General features: G+C 43.8%; 1 protein-coding gene across 1 annotated transcript in view; it reads right to left on the bottom strand.

The window, feature by feature from the left end:
• DAP (death associated protein) overlaps positions 1 to 6,228 on the bottom strand; it is a 48,786-nt gene extending 42,558 nt beyond the window's left edge. The window contains exon 1 of the mRNA XM_081052987.1: positions 6,003 to 6,228. Within this exon, the coding sequence (XP_080909113.1) occupies positions 6,003 to 6,057 (55 nt within the window). The 5' untranslated portion in view covers positions 6,058 to 6,228. The remainder of the gene's footprint in view (positions 1 to 6,002) is intronic.
• Between the last annotated feature and the right edge of the window lie 18,844 nt (positions 6,229 to 25,072).

The raw sequence follows: 25,072 nt of genomic DNA, 5'->3' as shown, positions 1-25,072 counted from the left end.
TCATCATTTCAACTTGGCAGACATAAAACTTTAAAACTATTACCCCAGATGTTTTCTATAAACAAAGTGAAAAGGGCTGTGCAATTAACTACAAAGAAAACTGACGATGAATATCAAGGTGACATTTGAAATAACTGTCATCTGAGGCTCACAGTGGCCTGTCTACTCCTCTGTTGAAGCAACGACACGTGTCAAGGCTGTCACTCTGCACTAGCACTTCATTTAACTGAGTTTATGAAAACGATTAACTCTATCAATCCCTCACAGTATGTGTGGTGATTCATGTAGCAATAAAAAGTGGCAATAATAATAACTCAAGGCTGAGACAGATTCATTTGAACTTGCAATCCTGCCGAAAAGCATGATAGCACATATTTCATATTTATTGTGATTGTTTCATCTCTGTCACTAGAACTCTTCATTTGCGAAAATACAAAGGCAGAATAATTTTTGCAGAAATCTTTGCACAATATTCGCAAATGTGTTTTTAAGAGAGACATTTGAAAAAAAATCTTGGAATTTTGTTGTGCTGGCTGTTACTCAAACGAGAGCGTTACATTTATGCTCTATGGTCACCTACTCTTATTAAACAGTTTAACAACTGGCACCTGGCACTTAGAGAGACAGCCAGTCTTCAAGCCCGTGGTGCTTCACTGTCCGCTCACCCCCGTGTCCTCCTGCGTCACATGGGGACGACACCAGGACTCAACTCGTGGGTCATGCCAGAGTAAGTGAGACCCCCTGCAGCATGCCCCCCACTGTGCGCTGCACTGGTGGGGTCAGCTAACTATCACCAGGACAGTTGTCAGTACATCATGTCAGTAAGGAAGCTTGTGGAGAATCGCAGATACCGGACCGTTATTTAACTTGCTGCTCTTTTTTCATCTTGCCTCGTGAAGGGCAGCATAACCACTGGCCCTACATCCTTCCACTTTACAGTCACCCCATGGAGTAGACCCCCAGGCGTGAAGAGGGGGACGCCAGGGGTCACAGGGCTGGATCTGCCCCGGCGGCCTGCACCCTGAATCCTCCCCTGCAGGCCTTTCCTTCAGGAGACACAGCATCATTGCTCCAACGAGAAACAAAGTGACGGCCTACGGCAGGCCTGGTTACTCTCCACCTAGGCAAGGGAGGAAAATATGTTTGATGTTCAAAGTGCTCTGCAGAGCAGCTTCCCGTCCAAGGGGCAAAGGGAGCGAAGGAAGCGTCCTCCAGGCAGACTCTGTCAGGTAAGAAATACTGAGGAAGTGTCCAGGTGTCAGGGTGCCTTCTGTGTGCGGGCGTCACTGCTCAGGCTCAGCAGCAGCCTAGGAAGACCCAGCGCTGGGCAAGGGGATGTAAGGGGGCATTCCCGGATCACTCATGACTGGAGGCGCCCCAAGAACCAGGGCCCGGTTTCCAGCAGGGAGCGAGGAGGGGCTGTTAATTCACACACATAGCCGCCAAGGACTGCAGGCGTTGGCGCCAGACTCGCTAGTGTGTGCCATCTTTGTTTCCGCCTGAGAGGACAGACGTGAAATCTGAAACACGCCTTTCAAATGCTACGGTCCACCCTGACTGGAAGCTTTTGAAAAAACGCAGTAACTAAAAGGGTCTCTCTTCTTTGTTGGCATGTCGAGAGCAAAGGCAGACAGGCCTCTCTCCTGTACCTTCAAACGTTGACCGGTGACTGGGCTGAGGGCACTGGGGACATGGTTAGCAAACCTGTGACTATTGGTTATTACAATACAAAACTCATTAGTCTTCCATTCCTAGTGACATGGTGGCCTAGAGAATATCAAAACCTTCCTGCAGAAGATAATTCAGGGAGAATTATCACTCACAACCTTTAAAATGCATCCTTAACTCGTGTCTGACTGATTAATATAACTAAGAACTAAATTATTTTGAAATGACTAAAGAAAGCAAAGTGGTCTATTTCTCATTTCACCGTCAATAAATACAACTGTGCTTACAGTTTGATTTGACTCAATTCCAGAAGGGACGTGAAGGCTACTTTTCGTAAGCATACATAAAACTAGTAATGCTCAACGCTACCACACATTAGATTTATGAGAACTTTACTGACATATGGCTTTGGCTTCCTTGGGAAATGGAGGGAAACGGGGCCAGCAAACCGTGTTTAATAAAGAGATGTCAGCCACATGACTGCCACCAACTCAGGAAGACTGGCAGAAACGAGTAACTGCGGCTTATAATTCGTCCTCCTTTCTGCTGAGGCGCCCTCGCACTGCTGTTAGCTGGAACAGCACCTGACTAATTCTAACTTTGCTATTCTGTAGTTCCAACAGCGCTCATACAACACGCAGTCTCACCCTGTTTCCCTGCAGATGTTTTGTGGTGGAGAGCAGGGGAGAGGGCTGAGATCATTCACACGTGATGACTTTTACAGGACAGGGTGCGGTGTCACCAGCGCCCATCCCCCATGGGCAACGGGGCTCTGGGGCTCTGGGTTTGCACAGCGCCTTTCCTCCATCTCCTCAGAAGCCTCAGGAATCTCACACCTTGGGAGGAGACACTGGAGTGATGGGGGCCCCTGTTGAGAAGGGCTGCAAAGGTGCCACAGGCGGGTCCCCCTGAAGTCACTGGCTCAGGGGAATCAGCAAGGATTCTCCAAACAGTTTGGTCAGTTTATAAAATGGAGTTGTGCTCTTTATCCCAACTGTAAGGTTTCTGCTAGTTAAATAACTCAGTGCCAAGTGCTTAGAACGGGGCCAGTGAAGGGGCGCAGAATATGCCACCCCAAGATGTGTTATTTTGAGCTAATTAAGAACAGCCAATTAAGAAACAGCAGACAAGGAAAGCTCTGGGGGAAAAAAAGAGAGAAGCTACCCTTTTGGAAGGGGCATTGACACTTACCACGGGAATCTCCATTTGTAAATGCCTCCCTCTGGGTACCAGGAAGGCAAGGATGACTCAAGAGAATCAAATCTACGTCACAAACTTCTCCTGGTTTACCTTTCCCTGGAAACCTCCCGTAACCGGCTCCCCACTCCCCAACATTCTTCTTTTGCCTTTAGTGGAAACTGGTATTTAAGGTGGTGACTTGGAGTATTTCAGGGAGTTACTCAGTTTTCCTGGATCTCTCCCATGTGCAGAGGAGGTAGACATGTTATTAAACTTCTGTTTGTGTTTCTCTTGTTAATCTGTGTTTATTACGGGGTAGGGGGGGTTCTCAGCCAAGAACCTGGAAGGGTAGAGGTAAAATTATTTTTCATCCCCTACACCAGCGCCATTGCAACACTCAGCAAATGTTAGTTACTAGTCACTGTTCTGAGGCAGCCTGAACTGGCCGACAGTCCCACCAGCATCCCTAGAGCACACTGGAGTCAGCTCAGAAGTAGGGGGACACTGTGGGGCCCCAAATGCTGCAGGGAAGTGAGAGGTGCTGAGAGGCTTTCGAGAAACTCACTGAGGAGCTATCTGAGTATTTTGTGCGAGGCACTATGCCAGCCCCTGGGGATGAAGACAGAGATAAGCCGAGCCCTGGAAGCAAGGAGAGGAGAGGCAGTCAGGTGACAGACAGTAAGTGCGATACGTGTGGTAAGGAAAGATACGTGTGGTAAGGAAACGGGAAGTGGGAATGCACAGGAGCGGTCCTGGCTCAGACAGTAGTAACGAGAAAACACAAAAGAACATGAAGATAGTCAAGGAAGAGACTTTTATTGTTTCCGATTGAGGATTTAAGCACAAGTCTGTGTTATCCAGTTTAAGCACTTAATGAAAGCGTTCCTGAAGTTTTCAAGGCTGTTATTTTGACTTAAGAACAGTGCTCTTGGCTATCCTTGTTGATTATCCTTTATTATAGTGGGTTTTCTTTTTCTTTTTAACATCTACTCTGCAGAACTGCCTACTCTCTCGCCATGCTGGAGTAAACAAGAATACCCTCAGCTTTCTGTCAAAAGGCTTTCCCACAGCGTCCTCTGTTCCACAGGGTAAAGAGCATCTAAGGGGCACTGATGGGAGACAAAATCCTGCAACTGACAAAAGGCCCCTTTCTAACCTGCACCCCTGGGCCAGGAGGCTAGGCACTGCCTCCACCTCTGGCCCAGTGTGAATGGCCTTGGAAAATGGGGAATGACAGAGTCAGCTCCTTAAGCCGTTCATGCATGAAAGGGGCCCCAAAGGCTAAAGAACCTGCTCTGAAGTCACTTGAAGAGTTTATCTGTGGGATTAACTGCCCTTGGACTCCAGTTCTGAGGGATGGAAGGGATGGAGCTCCAGTGAGAGTTACAGTGGCAAAGGCAGCCCAGCTCTGTGACTTTCGCAGAAAGACCATCTGGCCCAAACCTATCATTTCACAGATTAGGAAAACGGAGCCCTAGAGAAGTGATGGGCCTCAAAACTTAGACCACAAGTCACTGCTACACCAGCACAAAGTAGTTGGCTCCTCCGTCCTCTGCATAAATAAGCTATTTTAATTTGTAATTCACAAAGCCTAGCTGTTCACAACTCAAAATAAAACCAGTCCTTCATGAATTTTCTCCCAGGGAGTTCCTATGCACAGCTCATGTCTCTGATCTTAAAAATCTCCATACAGATATGTCTCTATATGCAATTTTGTTACAACTACTTTGATTTGGTATCACTCCAACACATATGCTTTACTGCCACTCATCACCCTGGTACAGAGGAGTATAAAGGAAGGGGTCCTTGCAGAGCTGCCCAGGTTGTCAGGCAGCTGGACACGGACCGCTGCTGTGGTAGGAATTAAAGATCAGAGTTATCTCTAAAGGAAATCTCTTTGAAGTACTCTTTCCCCCCTTTTAAGTAATGCAACACAAAGGCTCCCAAAACCTATTTTCCGTTACAGTGGAACTACTTTCTAAAATCCCGTGCCTCTTAAGTCCCCAGGCATTAGTTAGCCATTTTTCTTCCCTCGTGCCAGTTAATTTTCTTGTTCCTGTTGAGAGCTTCTTTCACCAGTAAAAACTACTACCTTGGAATGCAGCCTATATAAAGAGCTGCTCTAGTCACCATGCTGCAGGAGGGAATTAGTGCCCTATAGCAGGGGACAGCAGATGGAGACTTCAGGAATCTTTACTATAGTAAAGATTCACGCCACACAAAGCAGCCACGTTTCACTAAGGCTGTCATGAGAAGACAGTTTATAACACTAACGTTTGCAATTAATATCCGAATGGAGCCCCCCCCCGCATTGAGGTGACTTGGCTTCTGGGACCCTGTGGCCTTTCATGCTCTCCCAGGGTCCTCCCATAAGTATCCATTGTCATTCCAAAGGTGGGTAGAAATGGAACTTGACCAGTTGGAACAGACTCCAAGAGCAAACAGGAACCGAGCTCGGAAAGGGGAGGAGGCCCTATGAACAAAAAGGTTCCCCAGATTCAGATTTTCTAAGAAAGATGACTCTTTCCTGGATTTAACTTCCTGGGCTCAGAGTTTAGAATTTGGGGGGGAAAAAAAGAAGAAAAAAGAAGAAAAAGGACCACCCAAAACACACATACAAACATCACGCTTGAGAAGAAGCTGGATGTGAAAGAAGCTGAGGGGGAAAAAGTCATATGGAGTGATTAGTGATAGAAATGATTTCCGCTCCTGTGGTCGTCTTGTCAGTACGAAATGCTGTCAGCCTACAATTAATCATCCGCATGGGATTAAAAGCACCCACTTTTAATTGTCGCCGCTACTCGTTTTTCCAACACATGTGCATTCTGTGTTCGCACCGCCCCCACTTCTTTCTGGAAGTTGTGCAACGGGGCTTATTCAAGTCAGTGTCCTTTGCACGCAGCTGCCACAGGCTGGCGACGTCCTGCGCACTTGCAAGAAATGGGCCTCCCCGCGCGGGGCTGAGCAACTGCAAACCCCACGAGAGGACACGTCCCGGGCTGGGTGGGAAGTCCCCGCGCCGCGTGCCCCGCGCGCCCCGCGTGCCCCGCGCCCGGGCCGTGAGCCCGGGCCTCCCCACCCGGCGCCCCACACCCGCGGGTGCGAGCCCGCCCGGGGGCCCCGCGCGGGGAGAGAAAGTGCAAAGGAGTCAGTACCGGCGGGCGGGTGTCCGGCTTTCGTCTCTAGCTTCCCCTCGGGAGGCGACGACATGGCGCGACCGCGTTTCCGAGCGACCGGGACGGCGGCGGCGGGCTCGCGGGCGGGAGGGCGGTGCGCGCGCGTGGGGGGGCGGGCCCAGCGCGCCGACGTGGCGAGGCCCGGCCCGCGCGCGAGTGCGCGCTGATGTCACTGCGCCCGCCCGCCCCGCGTCCCCGCGTCCCCGCGTCCCCACGCGCCCGGGTGCCGGGCCTGCGCAGTAGGCAGCGCCACGTGGGTCACCGCGGAGGAGGGGGGAGGAGCGCCGGGGCGGGGCGTCACGGTTAGGAGACCGCGGCCGAGGCTGCCGCGGGCCGGGGCGTGGGGTTCACGAGGGCCCGGCAGGACGGTGACAGCTCCGGGGGGCTCGCTCCACCAGCCCCCAGGGAGATGGCCGCCGCGGCGGTGGGGAAGCCGCGCTGCCAGCGGGGCTCCCGGGCCCTGATGGATGTGCTCAGGGGACCACCTGCCAGGTGTCCGCCAACCGCTCACACTGGGAGCGACTGACGAAGGGCGGAAATGAGATCCCAGGGGCCCGGAGATCGCAGGGATTTGTTAAAATTGAGAGGGGCAGTGCTGTGACTCCTGGAAACCTGGGCGGAGGTCTCGGAGGGTTGCGGCTGTGCCCACTCTCTCTGCCATCTTTCCGTTGCGAGGCATCATGATTCTGTGCAAAGCTGACCCTTTGCTTTGCTCTTGTGCCCCGGATTGCACACCTCTCTCCTTCTCCAGCACTTTGCAACCACAGATATCCCCTCCTGAACCAGCAGTCCCGTCTTGGTGGGTGAGCATTCTGCAAACACGTGCAGTATCTTTAGCAAAGAAAGCACCACCATCTCTCTTGGCTATATCTACCTTTGACAATGCAACTGCTGAAAGAGGCTGAACACCTGACCACCTTTCCCTTCTCAGCCTCGTCCAATCCATCTGGTTATCCAGCTAGCTAGCAGAGGCTGCCCCCAACCACGGGAAGTCCTGTAGTCCGGAGGCTCATGAACTCCATGCTGCCCAATCCAGTGGTCACCCTTCCACGCTCATCCTCGACCTCAGCAGCCTTTGACCTAGCTGTCCCCCTCCTCCTCCGTAGCTTCAGGCATGCCACATCACTGCCTTGACATCCAGTGTTGGAACTAGCTTGGCTGTTCACTCTCAGTCAGGTTGGTTGGCTTTTCTTCTAGATTTCTGAACATTGGAGTATCCCGAGGCTGGGTACCAGCCCTTTTCTCCATCTAGACTTTGCTTCAGTGGTCACATGCTATGACATGGCTATGTCTGTCATCCAAATGCTTATGGATGCCAAGTCTGCAAACCCATTTCACTATCCCTGCCCCTCCCCTAAGCTTTCTACTCACATCCCACCCCACCTTCTTGACCTCTCCACCCAGATATCTGACACAGCGCTGCCCAGCTGCATCCTGGGGCACATGGAAGTGCACACACCATGTACCGATCCTGGACTTCCCCCCACATTTCACTATCATTGATGGCGGGATAGCTGTTGACCAGGCGGCAGTCACGAACAGTCATCATCGTCTTGCATTCGCATCAGAACTTGGAGCAGATGGGTGTCAGCGGCTTAGAGGAAAATCCTGACACTCAATAATGAAGCCCTCTTTCAAGAGACCACTGTGTGACCAACACTCCACTCTTGATGTAGCAGCGCAAGACAATTTACAGACACTGACTTCAATTCTGAATGGAAAGATGCTTTAAGAAAACTGATTAACGTAATGAAGATTTTCCTTTTTATGTATGTACACGAGTGCTGTATGGTTAGAAAGTCATGTCTTCATAAGTCTAAAAGAACTACTTCTCAGAAGTGTAAAGTAAAAATTCTATGTTAGAAAACATTGTGTTATTGTTAATTGGCAGCATTTTTCCCCTGGTGGCTCATAAAGTTGCGTGTTATGAGTGATGGCATCTTCTATTTAATGACATACGGTATTGCTAAGGAGCCCTGGGACAAAAGAAGGAACCTTCTGAGGAAGACATCAAGCTACCCAAGAGCTCTGGTGGCCTCAGATACCCTGGGCTGTCCTGAGGCCTGGGAGGATCCTTACCTTTACCTGAGACCCGTTCTGGGACTACAGTGATAAGGATGCCGGTGTAACAGCCATGTCTGGTTTTACAAGTTTGAAGCAGAACTCCTGATTTACCCATCAACCTACAGATAACCTTGCCTTTCAGAATAGATTCCAAACTTCTCACTACAGTGTGGTATACCTGTCTTGTCAATAATATTCCTATTGAAGAAAATACTGTTGTTTAAGGAACTTAGCTAGGAAAACAAACAAACAAACAAACAAACAAACAAACAAACAAACAAACATATTTCCCAGCCTCCCTTGCAACAAGGGGTGTCTAAGTGACACAGTTCTGGCTATTGAAATGTAAATGGAAGTTAGGGGATATCTGGGGAAATTTTGCATTTTGGATTATGAGGACTGCCTTCCTCCTGTTCACTTCATTATTTATACCGTCTTGAATTCAGACAGAAGGCAGAAGACAGAGCAATCATATTGCAACCATCAGGCAATCAAAGACATGAACGCGAAGGTGGCAGAGCAGAAAGATCAGAGGCAGGTGGGACTTTGAGGTTCTGTGGAGGCTCTGCAGAGCAGTGGACCCCACCTTGAAGCTGTTGTGTTGTGTGTAAAATAAACCCTTGTTAGATTAAGTTCCTGTTTGCTGTCTTTGTGTGCAGCCAAATGCAAGTCCTAACACCTGGGGCCTACCCTGGTCCTGCATGCTGGGGGCCCTGCCTACCTCTGGGAGCTCATCTCTCATGGCTCCACTGGCCACAGCGGCCTTTCTGGTGTTCCTCGAGGGTGATAAGCCAATTCTTGCCTTTGGGCCTACCATTTGCCATTCCCTCCTCTGCAACCATCTCTCCCAGACTCTTGCACAGTTAACTCCTCATGCTGCAGTCAGCTTTCCAGAAGGCCTTCCTGACCACCAAATCTGAAGAAGACAGCCCAAGCAGTAGACTCATCACTTTGTCTTCACAGCACTTCATTCTCATCTGAAATTTCTCATCTATCATCTGAGTATTACTGTCTTTCTCTTCTGACTAGCACTGGTCGAGTGCCAGCCCCACGAAAGGAGAGACCTTGTACACCTTGCCCACTGCATCCCCAGTATCCCAAACCAGGGTGGGCATGGAAGCAGCATTCAGTAGAAATTCTCCCCGATAATTCTGGAGCATAGCTACATTTAATTTCTCACACTGTTCCCTAAATGAAGAGCAGCAAGTGAGAACAATGAATGAAAAATGTAGTACATAGTGACGTAGTCAAGGTTATGAAATATACCCGTAGACAAGAGAATACGCATTTCCTGTTTCTTCTTTGAATACTTTTTATACAGATGGCCACTAATCCTGACATTTATTTTCACTTGTGAGCATATTTATGTATTCGTGTGTGTGTGTGTGTGCTTGTGGGTGTATCCAGCCCCGTCCTAGATGCTGAGGATAAATATCAGGCACCATCCATTGGCTGCTTTCTATGTGGGACATGCACATTTAATAGATATTATCAGAATTGCTGAGTGAATAATCTTATTGGAAGCTCACTATAACTCTCGGAGTAAGGCAGGATTAACTCATTTTACCAAGAAAAAAACAAAGGCAAACAAACCAATGGGAGAATAGGATCATTGGACTTATGTAGGACACAATGCTGTTGAGTGCACACGGGGACCAGAAGACGGATTTCCAAGCCCCAATCCCATTTGTCCCCACTGTTGGCTGCCTTCAAAGTAGAATTTTGGGAGTTGTTTCCCCTTCTTCTTTATGTAGGCTGTTTTCTACTTCCAAATGGTGGTGAAAATCCCCTTCTTCTTTATGTAGGCTGTTTTCTAATTCCAAATGGTGGTGAAAATCCCCTTCTTCTTTATGTAGGCTGTTTTCTAATTCCAAATGGTGATGAAAAACATGGTGTTGAATCTAAGAGACTGTTTGATGTGAACGCTGTAAGCACTGGAAAAAGTATTCGAAGGAAGAAACAGCAAATGCAGATTCTCTTGTCCACGTGTATATTTTGTAACCTTAACTACATCATGGAAATTTTCTGAGCCTCAGGTCCCTTATCTGCAAGTCGGAGATGTGAACACTAACCTCCTTCAGGGCTGGTGTGAGAATTCAGGACCAAGTGCTGACTGCATGCTCGGACAGCTCTGTGACATCCCATTTACTGTCCACGAGATCCTGAGATACAGGGAAGCGAGCCTGTGAAAGGACAAGCACAAGGTCTGGAGGATAGTGGAGAGGCTAGAGAGAACCCAGCTCTCTCTACTGTCCTGGTGGCCCATTTGGAAGTGCTTTGTAAATGGCAATAGACTACAGAAAGTATTGTTATTACTGCAAAGGAGTTTTCATTAGCATTCATGAAATACACAGATTGGTCCATGGTTTATGAAAATAATCCCGCCTATCAATCAGGTTGATGAACACTGCTTTCTCATTCCAGTCTGGCCCATACATTCTATCTTCCTGTGCTATTGTCTGATGGATGAGAATTTTTACATTCCTATTCGCTACACAGAATTCTCTCCCATTGTTGATATTGCTCAGAAAGGGAGGGCAGCAGTCGTTCTCAACTTTGCTTTGTAACATCCAGGATATTTCTTATTATGTTGTGGAGGTTTTAAGTAATATTATATTAATTATAACTTATTTAACAATCACACACATATAATACTTGAACAGAATATGCATGTCCCATTGTCAAATGTAAATGTAGACTATCACATGTCACACACACACACACACACACACACACACACACACACACACACACAGGAACTCCTTTGGGGTTCATTTGGCTTCAATGTGTCAGTCAGTCACAGGGTAATTGAGAAGCACTTTGAAGCATTTTTCAAAAGTAATTCCATGCCTAACAAAGGACATGGCGGTCAACTTTAGACACATAGGAGGTGATCCTTGAGCTAAGAGTATTTGAAGAAAAATATAACAAGCCTGAATTGTGGCAAAATATTCCTCTTATCTTTATTTGGGAGTTAGAAAATAGAAACGGTAAAAGAGATGAGTGCTACAACTGTGAATACTGATTTCCTACAGAATTGCAAATGTTATGTAAGTTATTTATGAGAAAATGTGTTTTAGCAGAGAAATGGGGGTAGACGAGGGATCATTTTGTTTCTGGCTCTTTCACTGAGTCGTTATTTGACCTGTGCATGCATGCTACGTCTACACTGTGACTGTGGTTCCATAGTGCGGGCAACAACACCGATCTTACACGGGGATTCAAGTACTTATTCAGTGTTATGTCTTAGCATTTATCTTTGTTTGTAAAATTTCTTACAAGGGTCTATGAATTGCTATAAGTATAAAAAACAAACATGACAAAAACATCAAGAAGAAAGAGACTTTCAGCAAGAAAATCATCTCAAGGGAGTCTGAAAGCTGAAATTGAAAAACAACATATTTTTGTTAGCTTTTTTTTTTTTAAAGACTCTATCCAGGACTCAGTGGTACTGGGCCATTATTTTACCTCTTACCCCTTAACATTTTTTGAAAGGCTCTTTAAGTGTGAGTACCGTATTTCCCCGAAAATAAGACCTAGCCGGACAATCAGCTCTAATGTGTCTTTTGGAGCAAAAATTAATTTAAGACCCAGTCTTATTTTAGTATAATATAAGACCGGGTCTTTAATATAATATAATATAATATAATATAATATAATATAATATAATATAATATAATATAATATAATATAATATAATAAATATTGGATATAACATAATATTGGATTTAATATAATATTGGGCATAATATCATATAATGTAATATAATGTAAGACCGGGTCTTATATTCATTTTTGCTCCAAAAGACGCCTTAGAGCTGATTGTCCGGCTAGGTCTTATTTTTGGGGAAACACATTATGTCGTATTAGAAGAGCGTAAATGAAAGACAAATGGCAGGAGGATGTTGAGGGGTTGCTCCTGCCTTTTCAGGCCCATGAGCCTCCACTCAGACTTTCCTTGGGGGATCAGTCTGGGAAGGAAGGAGCATCCGTAAGTGATTGAGTCCTGGTTTTGGGGTCTCCAGACCAAGGTTTAAGACCCAGCCTGATCACACATCAAATGTGGGACATCAGGAAACCTTCTGAGTCTTAGCACCTCCACCTAAAAATGGAGACAAGAACGCGTCTCTCTAGAATGTTTACAAGAAGTGTATGTGATGGCATACTGAAAATGCTTCTTCGACTTTGAAGAACTAAACACAAATCTACCCAAAGCACATTGCTAGTTGTTAGAGATTTTAGAGAAACAGCAGAGTCAACCCATGCTTCAAACACAAGGCAGGACATAAGGACTGTTGTAGAACAGTAAGAGATTCCTAGTGGTTTGAGGGTGGGTAAGAGTAGTGAGAATGAACGGGTTTCCAGGGTTGGGGAGTGTGGAGCTGAGCCGTGACGGCTGAGCAGGATGCTTTTCTGGTTGACAGGCAGCAGGAGGACGCTGCTCCACACAGAGCTTTTCCTCTGTGTGAGGATGAGCATGGAGGCAGGAGGCGATGCACGTGCCCCAAAACAGCTGAGGGCAGGATGGACCTGGAAAGTCACAGAGGACCAGGGGTGACTGGTTTAAGGTCTGGTGAAGAGAGCTGTGTTCTCGTGTGGGCTTCTACATTCATTTTCTTGCAATATCATGTCATGTAGCCTCTGGGAAGCTTTCCTGTATAGTCGAGAGAGAATGCAAGCAGAAAAAAAACAAATAACATTTCAGTATTATTAAAAAAAAGAAGTTTTGACCTTACAGACCCCCTGAATGGGTCTAGGGAACCTCCAGGGGTCCCTGGACCACACTTTGATAATTGCTATTCTAGATCATTCTTTAGACACTTATTGATTTAAGATTAAGAAAAAAAAAGGGTTTGGATTAAAAAACCACCACCACACTGTAGTCAGTGGGGATGTCAGCCCTACAATAGGCTGGGACTGCAATGCCAGCTGGCGTCACCCCAGCAGTGGCCGAGGTCAGCAGGGGGACTCTCTGGGGCTCCCCTCTTCTAGCCTGACTCACTGTCTGGGATTCCCCACTCTCCACAGCTATTTCGATGCACAACTTCTTCTTACCGTGTTGTTTGCCTTCTAAAAAGGTAGTTTGAGCAATCTTAGAGTTTTGTTTGTATTACTGACACCATTTTTCAAAAGGGCTGTTCTCACAGGGTTTTTATTTTTTTAAAGAGATATAATTGACATATAACACTGTGTAAGTTTAAGTTTTACAAAGTGTTGATTTGATACATTTATACATTGCAATATGATGACCACCTTAGCACTTCCTGACACCTCTATCTCCTCAAGTAAGTACCATTTCTTTTTTGTGGTGAGAGCAAGCAGCTGTGAAGTTTATTACACAGTAATTATTATGGTGTGCATTAGACTTCCAGGACTCATGTATCTACTAGTTGCAAATTTGTATCCTTAACATCTCCCCATTTCTCCCACCCCCGGTCCCTGAGAACCACCATTCTATTCTCTATTTTTATGAGTTCAGCTTTCTTAGATTTCACTTTTGAGCGAAAGATCATACAGTGTTTATCTTTCTCTGTCTGACTTACCTCGCTTAACATAATGACCTCAAGGTCCATGCCACTCACAAGAGCATCACACACAGTACAATACTAAGGAATACATTTAACCAAGGAAATGAAAGATCTGTACAATGAAAACTGCAAGATTTTGAGGAAAGAAATTGCAGACACAAACATATGGAAAGATAACCCACGCTTATGGATCGGAATAATTGATATGTTTAAAATGTCTGCACTACCTAAAGCCAATTATAGATTCAGTGCAATTCTTACCAAAATACTAATGGCATTTTTTTTCACAGAAATAGAAAAACAATTGACAGGCTTTTAAGTGAGGAATGGCCAAAGATTTTAACCAGGAAGCTGCTGGCCATGTTTATTCCTCGGAAGCTGCAATAGGCCACATGGGTATTTTGACCACTTTCAAATAAGACACATTTTTATGAATACATTTAAAAAAATACTAAAACAATATACTTTGGAAAACCTATGTAGCAATGTCCAAAGAAGAAAGCAAGTCATTGCTTCTCAATGATCCTACCAGCATTCAGCATTTACTGCTGATAATGTTCTTTATGTGTCCCTCCAGGCTTCCAGAGAAAAAAAAAAGGTAAGGATTCTTTTTATCTCATTTTGTGGCTTGTCCCTCAATTTACGTTTGTCTGATGTCTCTCTCATTGTTAAACAGGGGTTATGGTTTTTTGGGAGGAAGGCCCCAGAAGTGAAGTGTCATTTTCATCACATGATATCAATCTGATTTATCATTGATGATGTTAATTATCTGTCCAATAGAAAGGATGTAGAAAGGATGTTGTCGTGCGGGGTGACAGGCGGGGTCTCTGGTCCCACTCCCCCATAAGAATGCAGGACATGGTGATGCCAAAAAGGAACACCCACGGAGCCATTAGTAGGGGAGTCATAGCACTATATTCTCGCTGGCGGCATCCGTCTCTCTGCAATCCGTGCTTGCTAGCTCAGCCACCGTCTTCTTGCTAGCGCCCATTCTCTGCTCGCGTAGCTATGGTAGTTATATTAGTGGCCAATGGCTCACTGGTTACAGCTGACGGCCAACTAGCCACAGCTGATGGCCATTTACTTCCCGAGTGAGCACCTTTCCACGTGAGGCCGAGAGCCTGGAAACTGCACTCCTGGCTCTGTCCCCACAGATGTTAAGTATGGTTATTTTATAGATTTAAAGTAGTTTCTTGGTGTGTTCAGCTCCTTAGCAGGAGTCATTGTGAACAGGACTAGATTCTTTGTGTGATAGCCTTGAAATTGCTCAATAATTGATAAGCGTCTATATTAAACAGCATGTACCCGTTCGTAACTTTTGGAAGATACCTTTGGGCACTTCTCACCTCAGTTTTATTCTTTGTCATATTCTGGGCTTATAGATGGCAGAAACTTCCCCTAACAAATTTAAAGCCTATTTTCCCTGCTGAAATGACCTGGGTTTCTTTTTAAACCATCTTTCTTCTAGTTTAAGTGATTTCACATAATTGATTAATTATTCCATTCCGGCTGAAGTAAGTGTGTGTGACGTTGCAGGCTAGAGTTGTAAATAATGACTTCAGTCGGCACCCTAGTTCTCACCGTGTTTGCAGAAAAGCCAGTTCTGTTCTTGCTCACTTTCTAGAAAAGGTTGGAGCTTAGGAAACACCATGGCTGTTAATCCAGATAAGAAACCCCAGGCCCATCCTTCAGGTTTGGAGGGACCCTCTGGGGCACCATTCAGAGATTTTTCATTGACATAAATTAATAAACTGCCTTTGGCCATGGAAAAGATAAAAGAAAATATACAAGCTTTTGCAGCTTGCTTACTCCCTGACTATCCATCTCCTTGACAAAGAACCATGGAGCATTTGGGTAAAGAAAAGTTACACCTAAGCTATTCCTTGCAGGGTCTGTGGGAAAGGTAAAACTTGATGTGACATTGCTCCCATAAATATGGTAGAGTAACATGCTGGGCCAGGTGGGGGTTGGGTTTGGCTTATTTACTGCTTCCTGTCCCTCCCCTCCCCTCCCCTCCCCTCCCCTCCCCTCCCCTCCCCTCCCCTCCCCTCCCCTCCTCTCCTGTCCCCTCCCTTTCCTTTCTCTCTTTTCTCTCTTCAGAAAGAGAAACATATTCTGAGTATTTACCAGAATATTTGCAGAATGCTGGAGGAGCTCACAGAATTAAGGGAGGCCTCCTGCAGCCTCAGGAAGAACGGAGACCAGAGAGGGTCTGGAAACACCAACAACTGCCCTGTCTCTAGGTCGCTGCCAGAGGGTGAACCCCCACCCCCTGCCCCATGATTCACGTTATGTGTTGATTTGGCTGGGCCACAGTACCCCGGTATTTGGTCAAACGTTATTCTAGATGTTTCTATGAAGGTAGTTTTTCGGATGAGATTAACATTTCAGTCAGTAGATTTGAGTAAAGTGAATTACCCTGCATGGCGTGGGTGGGCCTCCTCCAACCCACTGAAGTCCTGAATAGAAAAAGACTGACCTTCCTGGAGGAGGAGGTAATTATGCCAGCAGATGCCTTCAATCTTGAACTGGAACTCTTCTCTGGGTCTCCAGACTGTTGGCCTACCCTGCAGACTTTGGCTTTGCTCGTCCCTGTAATTGCATGAGCCAATTCCTTAAAGTAAATCTCACGGTCTCTGTCTTTTTCTTCCTGTAGATCTCTCTCTCTCTCTCTCTCTCTCTCTCTCTCTCTCTCCCTCCTATTGGTTCTATTTCTCTGGAGAGCCCTAATACCCTGAGCTACCATTGTTTTCACTTGCCTAGATCTCTGCTGAAGATCTGATTCAGAAGGAATAAAACATCCTTGGGCCCCAAACTACTTTTATTTAGGTACTATGCTCTTAGTGACCTTTCTGGGTGCAGATAAATAAGCTGAAGTGGACAGAATGTTTACAATTCAATGAGCTAAATGAGGAGCCCTGTTAATTGGCTAATAATGCTGAGAAGATCTCTAACATTAAGTTTGACTATCTCTGTTGTTTATCTTAAAATGTTACTGATCCGCTCTGTCAGCTTTTTCCAGAATTTGATGTCAAGAGCTAAAGACACTGCTGTTGTCCATTGTTTTCTCATTGGAAATGTAATCCTTTAACCCCGTTCCTTGTGTACCATCAAGCTGTAAAATACATTTAAGAGAATCGCATCAGGTAGCAAACTTACCTTTGTAAGGAACAGTGTTAGTTCATAAATCGTGCCTGCTGTTAATGACTTAGGCTGCAAAATGACCTCCTTGGCCTTGTATTAATTTAACTCACTACCCTAGATTATGTATTATATAATCTAAATTATATAAATTCTCTTGCTTGTCAGAAGATTCTTGCTTGTCAGAAGGTCTTGCTTGTCTTGCTTGTCAGAAGATTCTCAGACTTCGGGGTCTAGTTTGTCTCCTTGCACACTTGCAAACTGCATAAATAAAAAGCAATACTTATAATGTATTCGTGACAGAGGGACATCTTGCTTCCCTATTCTTCTCCACCTGGCCACCCTCTTTTCTGGTTCTACCTTGTTGGCCTTTCTGATACTAAAGTCTGCCCTCTCCTATCCGCCCCAATGTTCGCTGCTGGCCTTCTCCATCAACTGCCTTAGGCTCTCTGCTTTTATCGCAGGATCCCTGGTGTTCATTCGCAACTTCTCCACTTTCGCTGAGGTGGCTGGAGAACTGAGTGGTCCTCAAGATTCTGGGCAGCGAGCTGGGGCTGTTACCATAGCTGTTAGAAAAGAATCCTGCCCCTACCATCTACTCGCGTGAGGTGGCGGCACTGGTGGACTTATGCTGGCCCTGGGCGTTCCTCTTGGAGTCCCTTTCCTGTTCCTACTTGCCTGGGTTGTAATGGCAGAACGAGGTTGGCTGTCTGGCTTTGAGGGTAAATCTAGCAATCTCAAGACTAGGAAAGTGTGTATTGATTTTGCAGACTTTATTTCATTGAACAAATATTTTTGAGGACCTACCTGATGCTAGTCACTTTTCTGGAAATTGAAGATAAGATCTCAGCTTTCTTAGAGCTTACACTCTGGTCTATAGTGACAAGTGACAGAGGTAGGCTTCTGGTATTCTCCTCTAAAACAAACTGAAATGCTGGCTAACTCCCCAGTTTCTGAAGCTTTGTGATGTTAATATGTGTGTTTTTTTCTGCACAAGTAGAAGTCTTTGGGACATATTTTAAAACATAAAATTCAGGTGTCATGGCATTTCTGGTTTTCCATTCATGTGCAGGCATGATCCTTCTGGAAAACTTGGGGTGGGGAGGAATTGTCTTGCATATACTTTATTCCTTCAGGTATGGCTCATGCCCTGAGCTAGGGTGAGTCTGGGTGAGTCTGCCATCCTCTGGGGCAGAGATGGGCCAGCTGTGTGCACCAACCACGTCCAGCCCACTCCGTGTTGGGTAATAAAATTTTACCGTAACTCTGCCATGTGCATTCATCTGAGTATCGTCTCTGGCTGCTTTCATGCTACAATGGCAGTGCTGAATAGCTGCAGCAGATATAGTATGGGCTGCTGAGCCAAAATATTTATTATTTTGCCCTTGTCCAAAGGTTTCCTTTTGTTTTGTTTTGTTTTTTGTATTAAGTTGATTTGGGTGATATTAGTTAATAAAATTATGTAGGTTTCAAGTGTACAATTCTATAATACATCGTCTGTATATCGCATTGTGTGTTCGCCACCTCGAGTCAGTTCTCCTTCCATCACCATGTATTTGACCCCCTTTTCCCTCTTCTACCATCTCCCTCCCCGCCTTACCCTCTGGTAACCACTAAACTTGTCTGTTGTCTATGTCTATGAGTTTTTGTTTCCTTGTCTTGTTCCTTTGTTGCTTTCAGTTTTATATCCCACATATGAGTAAAGTCATCTGGTTTTCGACTTTTTTGATGTACCTCACTTATCATGATAATCTCAAGATCCATCTATGTTTTCACACATGGCAGTATTTCATCTTTCCTGTGGCTGATTGATATTCCATTGTATATATGTACCACTTCTTCTTTATCCAACCATCTATCAAAGGACACTTTTGTTGTTTCCACATCTTGGCTACTGTGAATAATGCTGCAATGAACACAGGGTATATATATCTTTGTGGCTAAATGTTTTCAGATTTTTAGGGTAGATACCCAGAAGAGGGATTGCTCAGTCATATGGTATTTCTATTTTTAATTTTTTGAGGGACCTTCATACTGTTTTCCATAGTGGCTGTACCAATTTACATCCCCACCAGCAGTGTATGAGGGTTCTGTTTTCCTCACAGCCTCTCTAATACTTGTTGTTATTTGTCTTGTTGATGATAGCCATTCTAACAGGTATGAGGTGGTATCTCATCGTGGTTTTGATTTGCATTTCCCAATAGCTAGTGAAGTTGAGCATTTTTTCATATATCTGTTGACAGTTTGTATATTTTCTTGGGTGAAGTATCTGTTCAGGTCCTCTGCCCATTTTTTATTTGAATTGTTTGTTTTTCAGTTGTTGAGTTGCATGAGTTCTTTATATATTCTGGATATTATCCCCTTCTCAAAGGTATTGTTTACACATATCTTTTCCCATTTGGTTGGTGGCCACTTTGCTGATGGTTTCTTCTGCTGTGCAGAAGTTTTTAAGTCTGATATCGTCCCATTTGTTTATTTTTGCTTTTATTTCCCTTGACTTTGAAGTCAGATTCATAAAGTCCTCTCTTAAGACCAACATGCATTTTATTGTTTCAGGTCTTATATTTAGGTTTTTAATCCATTTTGAGTTAATTTTTGTGAATGGTGACAGATAGCAGTCTAGTTTCATTCTTTTTTGTGTGACTTTCCAATTTTCCCAGCATCATTTACTGAAGAGACTTTTTCTTTTTCTTTTTTCCATTGTATGTTTTTGGCTCCTTTGTTGAAAATTATTTGCTTATGTATATGTGGATTTATTTCTGGGTTCTCAACTCTGTTCCATCGGTCTGTGTGTCTGTTTTTCTGCCAATACCATGCTGTTTTGATTATTGTCACCTTGTAGTACAATTTGAAGTCAGAGAGTGTGACACCTCCAGCCTTGTTCTTTTTTCTCAGAATTGCTTTGGCTAGTCAGGGTTTTGATGGTTCCATATAAATTTGATGATTTTTTTTTGTTCTCTTTCTTTTAAAAATGCCATTGGAATTTTGATGGGGTTGCATTAAATCTGTATATTGCTTTGGGTGATATGGCCATTTTAACTATGGTGATGCTTCCAATCCATGAACACGGAATATATTTCTATTTCTTTGTGGCTTCTTCAATTTATTTTAATAATATCTTGTTGTTTTCAGTGTATAGGTCCTTCACATCCTTTGTTAAATTTATTCCTATGTCTTTTTTTTTTATGCAATTGCAGATGGAATGTTTTTCATTTCTTTTTCTGAAATTTCATTGTTAGTATATAGGAATGTAATGCATTTTTGCACATTGATTTTATATCTTACAATATAATTGTATTTGTTCATTGTTTCTAATAGATTTTTTGGTGGAATCTTTAGGGTTTTTTATATAAAGAATCATGTTGTCTGCAAAAAGTGATAATTTAACCTCTTCATTCCCAATTTGAATGCCTTTTATTTCTTTCTCTTGCCTGATTATTCTGGCTAGATCTTCCAATGCTATGTTGAATAACAGTGGTGAGAGGGGGCATTCTTGTCTTGTTTCTGATCTTAGAGGAAAAGTTTCCAGTTTTGCACCATTAAGTATGATATTAGCTGAGGGATTGTCATGAATGGCCTGTATTATGTTGAGGTATTTTCCTTTTATACCCATTTTATTGAGTGTTATAATAATAAATGGATACTGTATCTTGTCAAATGCTTTTCATGCATCTATTGATATGATCATATGATTTTTATCCTTTATTTTGTTTATGCGGTGTATTACATTGATTGATTTACATATGTTGAACAATCCGTGTGTCCCTGGAATGAACCCCACCTGATTATGATGTATAATCTTTTTAATGTATTATTGTATTTGATTTGCTAGTATTTTGTTTAGGATTTTTGCATCTGTATTCATCAGAAATATTGGTCTGTAGTTCTCTTTTTGTGTGTTGTCCTTACCAGGTTTTGGTATCAGGGTAATGCTGGCCTCATAAAGTGAGTTAGGGAGTATTGTCTCTTCTTCAATCTTTTGGAAGAGTTTGAGAAGGATTGGTATTAAATCATCTTTGAATGTTTGGTAGAATTTGTTAGTGAAGCCATCTGGTTCTGGACTTTTACTTTTTGGGAGGTTTTTGATGATTGTTTCAATTTCCTTACTGTTGATTGGTCTAATTAGATTTTCTAATTCTTCTTGATTCAATCTAGGAAGGTTGTATATTTCTAAGAACTTGTCCATTTTTCTAGGTTATTGAATTTGGTGGCATATAGTCCTTCGTAGTATTCTTGGATGATCCTTTGTATTTCTGTGGTATCATCATAACTTCTCTTCTTTCTCTTCTGATTTTGTTTGAGTCTTTTCTCTTCTTTCCTTAGTGAGTCTAGCCAAGGATTTGTCAATTTTATTAATCTTTTCAAAGAACCAGCTCTATGTTGCATTAATTTTTTCTATTGTAGTTTTGTTCTCTATTTCATTTAATTCCCTGCAACAGTTTTTGAATTCCTTATATCTCCTTATTTTTTTCACAGGATCACTTAGAAAATAATGTTGTGTGTTGGATGCATTGGCTGACGCATTTTAAGAGACGCGGTACGTAATGGCATAAATGATTAAAAATTGTGTTCACTGCAGAAAGGATCATTAGCTGATTTTATAACACTATGAGGGCTAATATTTAGCTCATTGATTTATGAACAGCACATCAATGTCCCTTTTAAAAGTTTAATCTTTGAAAATTAATTTTTGATTACAGTTGAGGGGAAGACATTGACTGATTATGTGTGTTCATGTGTTGTGATTACAAATAACTCCCTGTATGGTCTCAGGAGACCAGGCATGAGCCTGATTCATGTGCAAGGCGTAAGAAAGGCATGGAGATGGCTGTGCCTTCTTCCCTGGGGTTAGTTGCAATTCTCCTAGGACTGCTGACCTTGCCCACAATAGCGTTCCTCTAAAGAGGAAGAAAATCTGCATTTTGGACACAGTGGGTTTAAATGTTTGGATTTCTGAAATGCAGTGTTAATAATGCAATAAAAGGTAAGCACTAAGAGCCTTCAGCCCATTGTTTGGAATAATATATTTCCCTGGTTATGTGGATAAATGATGAGTGAAAAAATCCTATCATACTTATTTTTTTTTCTGGTTTTACTGAGATATAATTGACATACAGTGCTGTATACGTTTAATGTGTATGGTATCGTGATCTGACTTACATATATTGTAAAGTGATGACCACAATATGTTTAGTTAACATTCGTCGTCTCATATAGAAAAAAAATGTTTGCCTTGTAATGAGAACTCTAGAATCTACTCTCTCAACAACTTTCAGACATACCATAGAGCAGTGTTAACTATAGTTGCCAGAGTGGAATGTCTGTCAAACTTCTTTGAACTTGTGACTTGCCTGACTCTGTCCAGGCACCCAGACTTGAAAAATCTTCTTGATCAAACCTCTTCCTCTACCTTCACTTCAGGTTTAGTTATTATTATGAGCTTTTACTTTCATTTGTTTACCTGTGTCTCCCAAGCAGATGGGATTTTCATGGTCAGCCCAATATTTTTTTGTTGTGTCATTAACCAAAAGTAATGAATGGCACCTCTGTTCTAGGTGATTAGGTAGAAATTCATCGTTAAGTTGGCAAAGGAAAGATTTCAGGAAATCTCAGGTCTTACTGCCTTTATCCCATTGATTCAATAGTCACAGAATTTATAATATGATTATAGGCAACAGGAGAATTCACAATCATACATTCTCTACTTGGATAGTGATTGTTAATGTGGACTCAATATAATTCACACATATTTCTGATAAAACATTTTATACACGTGTCACCTGAATGCCTTTGTCAGAAATAGTATCTTACTAGCTCACCTGTATCTTTATTGCTAATTTTGGTTTTATTCTGAAACAGAATACAGACAATTCTCTACTGCTGGTTTGGCAAACTACAACCTGTGAGCCAGATCTTGCTCAATGTCTGTTTGTGTACATAAAGTTTTATTGAAACTCGGTTATGCCCATTTGTTCACATGTGATGTATTTATTTGTTTCAGAGTTCAGCTTTTTATTGAACATGTTACAAAAGAGGTTTAGTCAAAAAACCAAAGCCCATGTCATCATCAGTCTCCTCAGATTCTTCTTACTTTGCTTCCCCTTTCTTCTCCTCAGCTGGGGCAGCAGTGATGGAAGGGGCAGGACCTCCTGCTGGGGCAGCGCCAGCTGCTGGGGTAGGTCCACCAGCCCCCATATTGCAGAGGAGGCTCCCGAGGTTGACATTGGCCAGAGCCTTTGCAAACAAGCCTGTCCCGAGAGGTTTAACATTTACACCGGCTGCTTTAATGAGGGCATTGATCTTATCCTTCGTGACCAACACCTCATTGTCCTGTAGGACGAGGGCTGAGTAGATGCAGGCAAGCTCTCAGATGGAGGCCATGGTGCTGGCGAGTGCTGGGCGAGCGCTGCTGGGCTCGCCCAACGCGGCTTTGGCTTCTTCGGAAGGACCAAGCACTTTACCGGCAGCTAAGGAAAACTGTGCACATAATACTTAGTGCTGCTTTTGTGCTACAATGGCCAGGCTGAGTAGTGGTGAAAGAGGTCGTATGGGCTTCAAAACCCAAATTATGACTGCCTGACCCTTGGCAGCAAGTTTGCTGACCCCTGTTGACCACATCACTTAATGTCATCAGCAGAAGCAGCACCTCCGGGTTGGGCATAGCCGTCTTTATGATGCTAAATCAGGTGGAGGATGTGTTCTTTCACAGTTTAGCTTTGTGGGAGATGTAGGTCAGGAAAGCAGTGGAAGCAGACTGCTTTGTATTCAGAGACTATTTCACCTAATGGACCACTTTAGGATTTTCTAGGGTTTATTTTTAACCCTTTATTTTCTGATGTGCATACAAACATGATATAGATGGGTGCTTCCAGAGAGTGCCATCTTTCCTATTGGTGACATGAGCTGTGAACAGTTTATGGTAGAATGTCCTAGGGAGACATAGCCACGTTGAAACTTTACTTTGATCCAGAATATGGGAGGCGGCCTTGCAGAGAACACCCCCACACCCCCTCTTCCTTGTCATCATGTCCTTGTAGACTCCCCCACTCTTGGGTGTGGACTGGATCTAGTGACTGGCTCCTTATGGCCAGAATATGGCAAATGTGATGGATGTCGCTCCTGAGATCAGGTTGTAAAAAGCCTGTGACTTCTGTCTCTGGGGGTCTCTCCCTCTCTCTTGCTGTCTTGTTTGCCACTGGCTGCAAATGTGAAACTCCCCTGTGAAGAGACCCACGTGGTAAGAGAGACCTGCCAACAGCCACGTGAGTGACCTTGGAAGCTGATCCACACCCCAACCCCCCAAGTGGAGCTTTCAGCTCCCAGTCCTGGCAAACAGCTTAATTGTAACGTCTTGACAGCCTTTGGGCCAGAGGCACCCAGCTATACCAACCCTAGATTCCTAACTCACGGAGACTATGAGATCGTAAATATGTGTGGTTTTAAGCCGTGACATTTTGGGGGTAATTTGTTATGCAGCTACAGGTAACTATTACGCAGGAACAAAAGCCAGAGCTGAATTAGGAAATGATACGGCGTTCAGGCTGATATAAATTGTTCACTTTGCTTTATCTAAGTTAAATGAAATTGGAACATATTACACAGGTAAATTAGTGCTCTTTTGAAGTATACTGTTATTTTATGTGAGTTCAAATGTCCCCACTTATTTTCAAACATGAACAGGGCCTCTCTGTCCTCTCACAGGTTAGCATACTGCTATGGGTTTGGGCAGGATGTCTCAGGTGGGTCTCCACCTACTTTACACCTTTATGCATAGACATAACATCACAGCATCATATGGGGCATTCTATATCTGTATCTGTATCTGTATCTGTATCTGTATCTATATCTATATCTATATCTATATCTATATCTATATCTATATCTATATCTATATCTATACTGGGAGTGCCAAAAAAATGCATACAAATGGACACTTTGGTCGATGTTGCTCAAGCAGTAGTTCACTGTAATCAGAAGTGTCTGAACGCTGATGGGAACCACTTTGAGCACCTCTTGTAGTTGCAGAAGTCACACATGACTTGTATTCATCCTTTGTTATCGGTATATATTGAGTATTTACAATTTTAATATAGTTTTCCTTTCTTAAAATGTGTATACATTTTTTTGGCACCCCCTGTGTATACACACACGCACATGAAGTCGGATAATTAAGTTCAGAAACTCAATTATCACAACCCCTCTCCCATCCTAGAAAAAGTGCAACATACCTCACGGCTGAATATCACTACGGTCACCTTCAAAGTCCTCTCCTTGGGAAGGTATGCACCAATGCCAACACCTAGTCCACCCTTCAAA

This window comes from Rhinolophus hipposideros, assembly GCF_964194185.1.
Source record: "Rhinolophus hipposideros genome assembly, chromosome: 7".
Lineage (NCBI taxonomy): Eukaryota > Metazoa > Chordata > Mammalia > Chiroptera > Rhinolophidae > Rhinolophus > Rhinolophus hipposideros.
The sequence above is the reverse complement of the archived record's forward strand: the minus strand, read 5'-3'. Positions and strand labels throughout refer to the sequence as shown.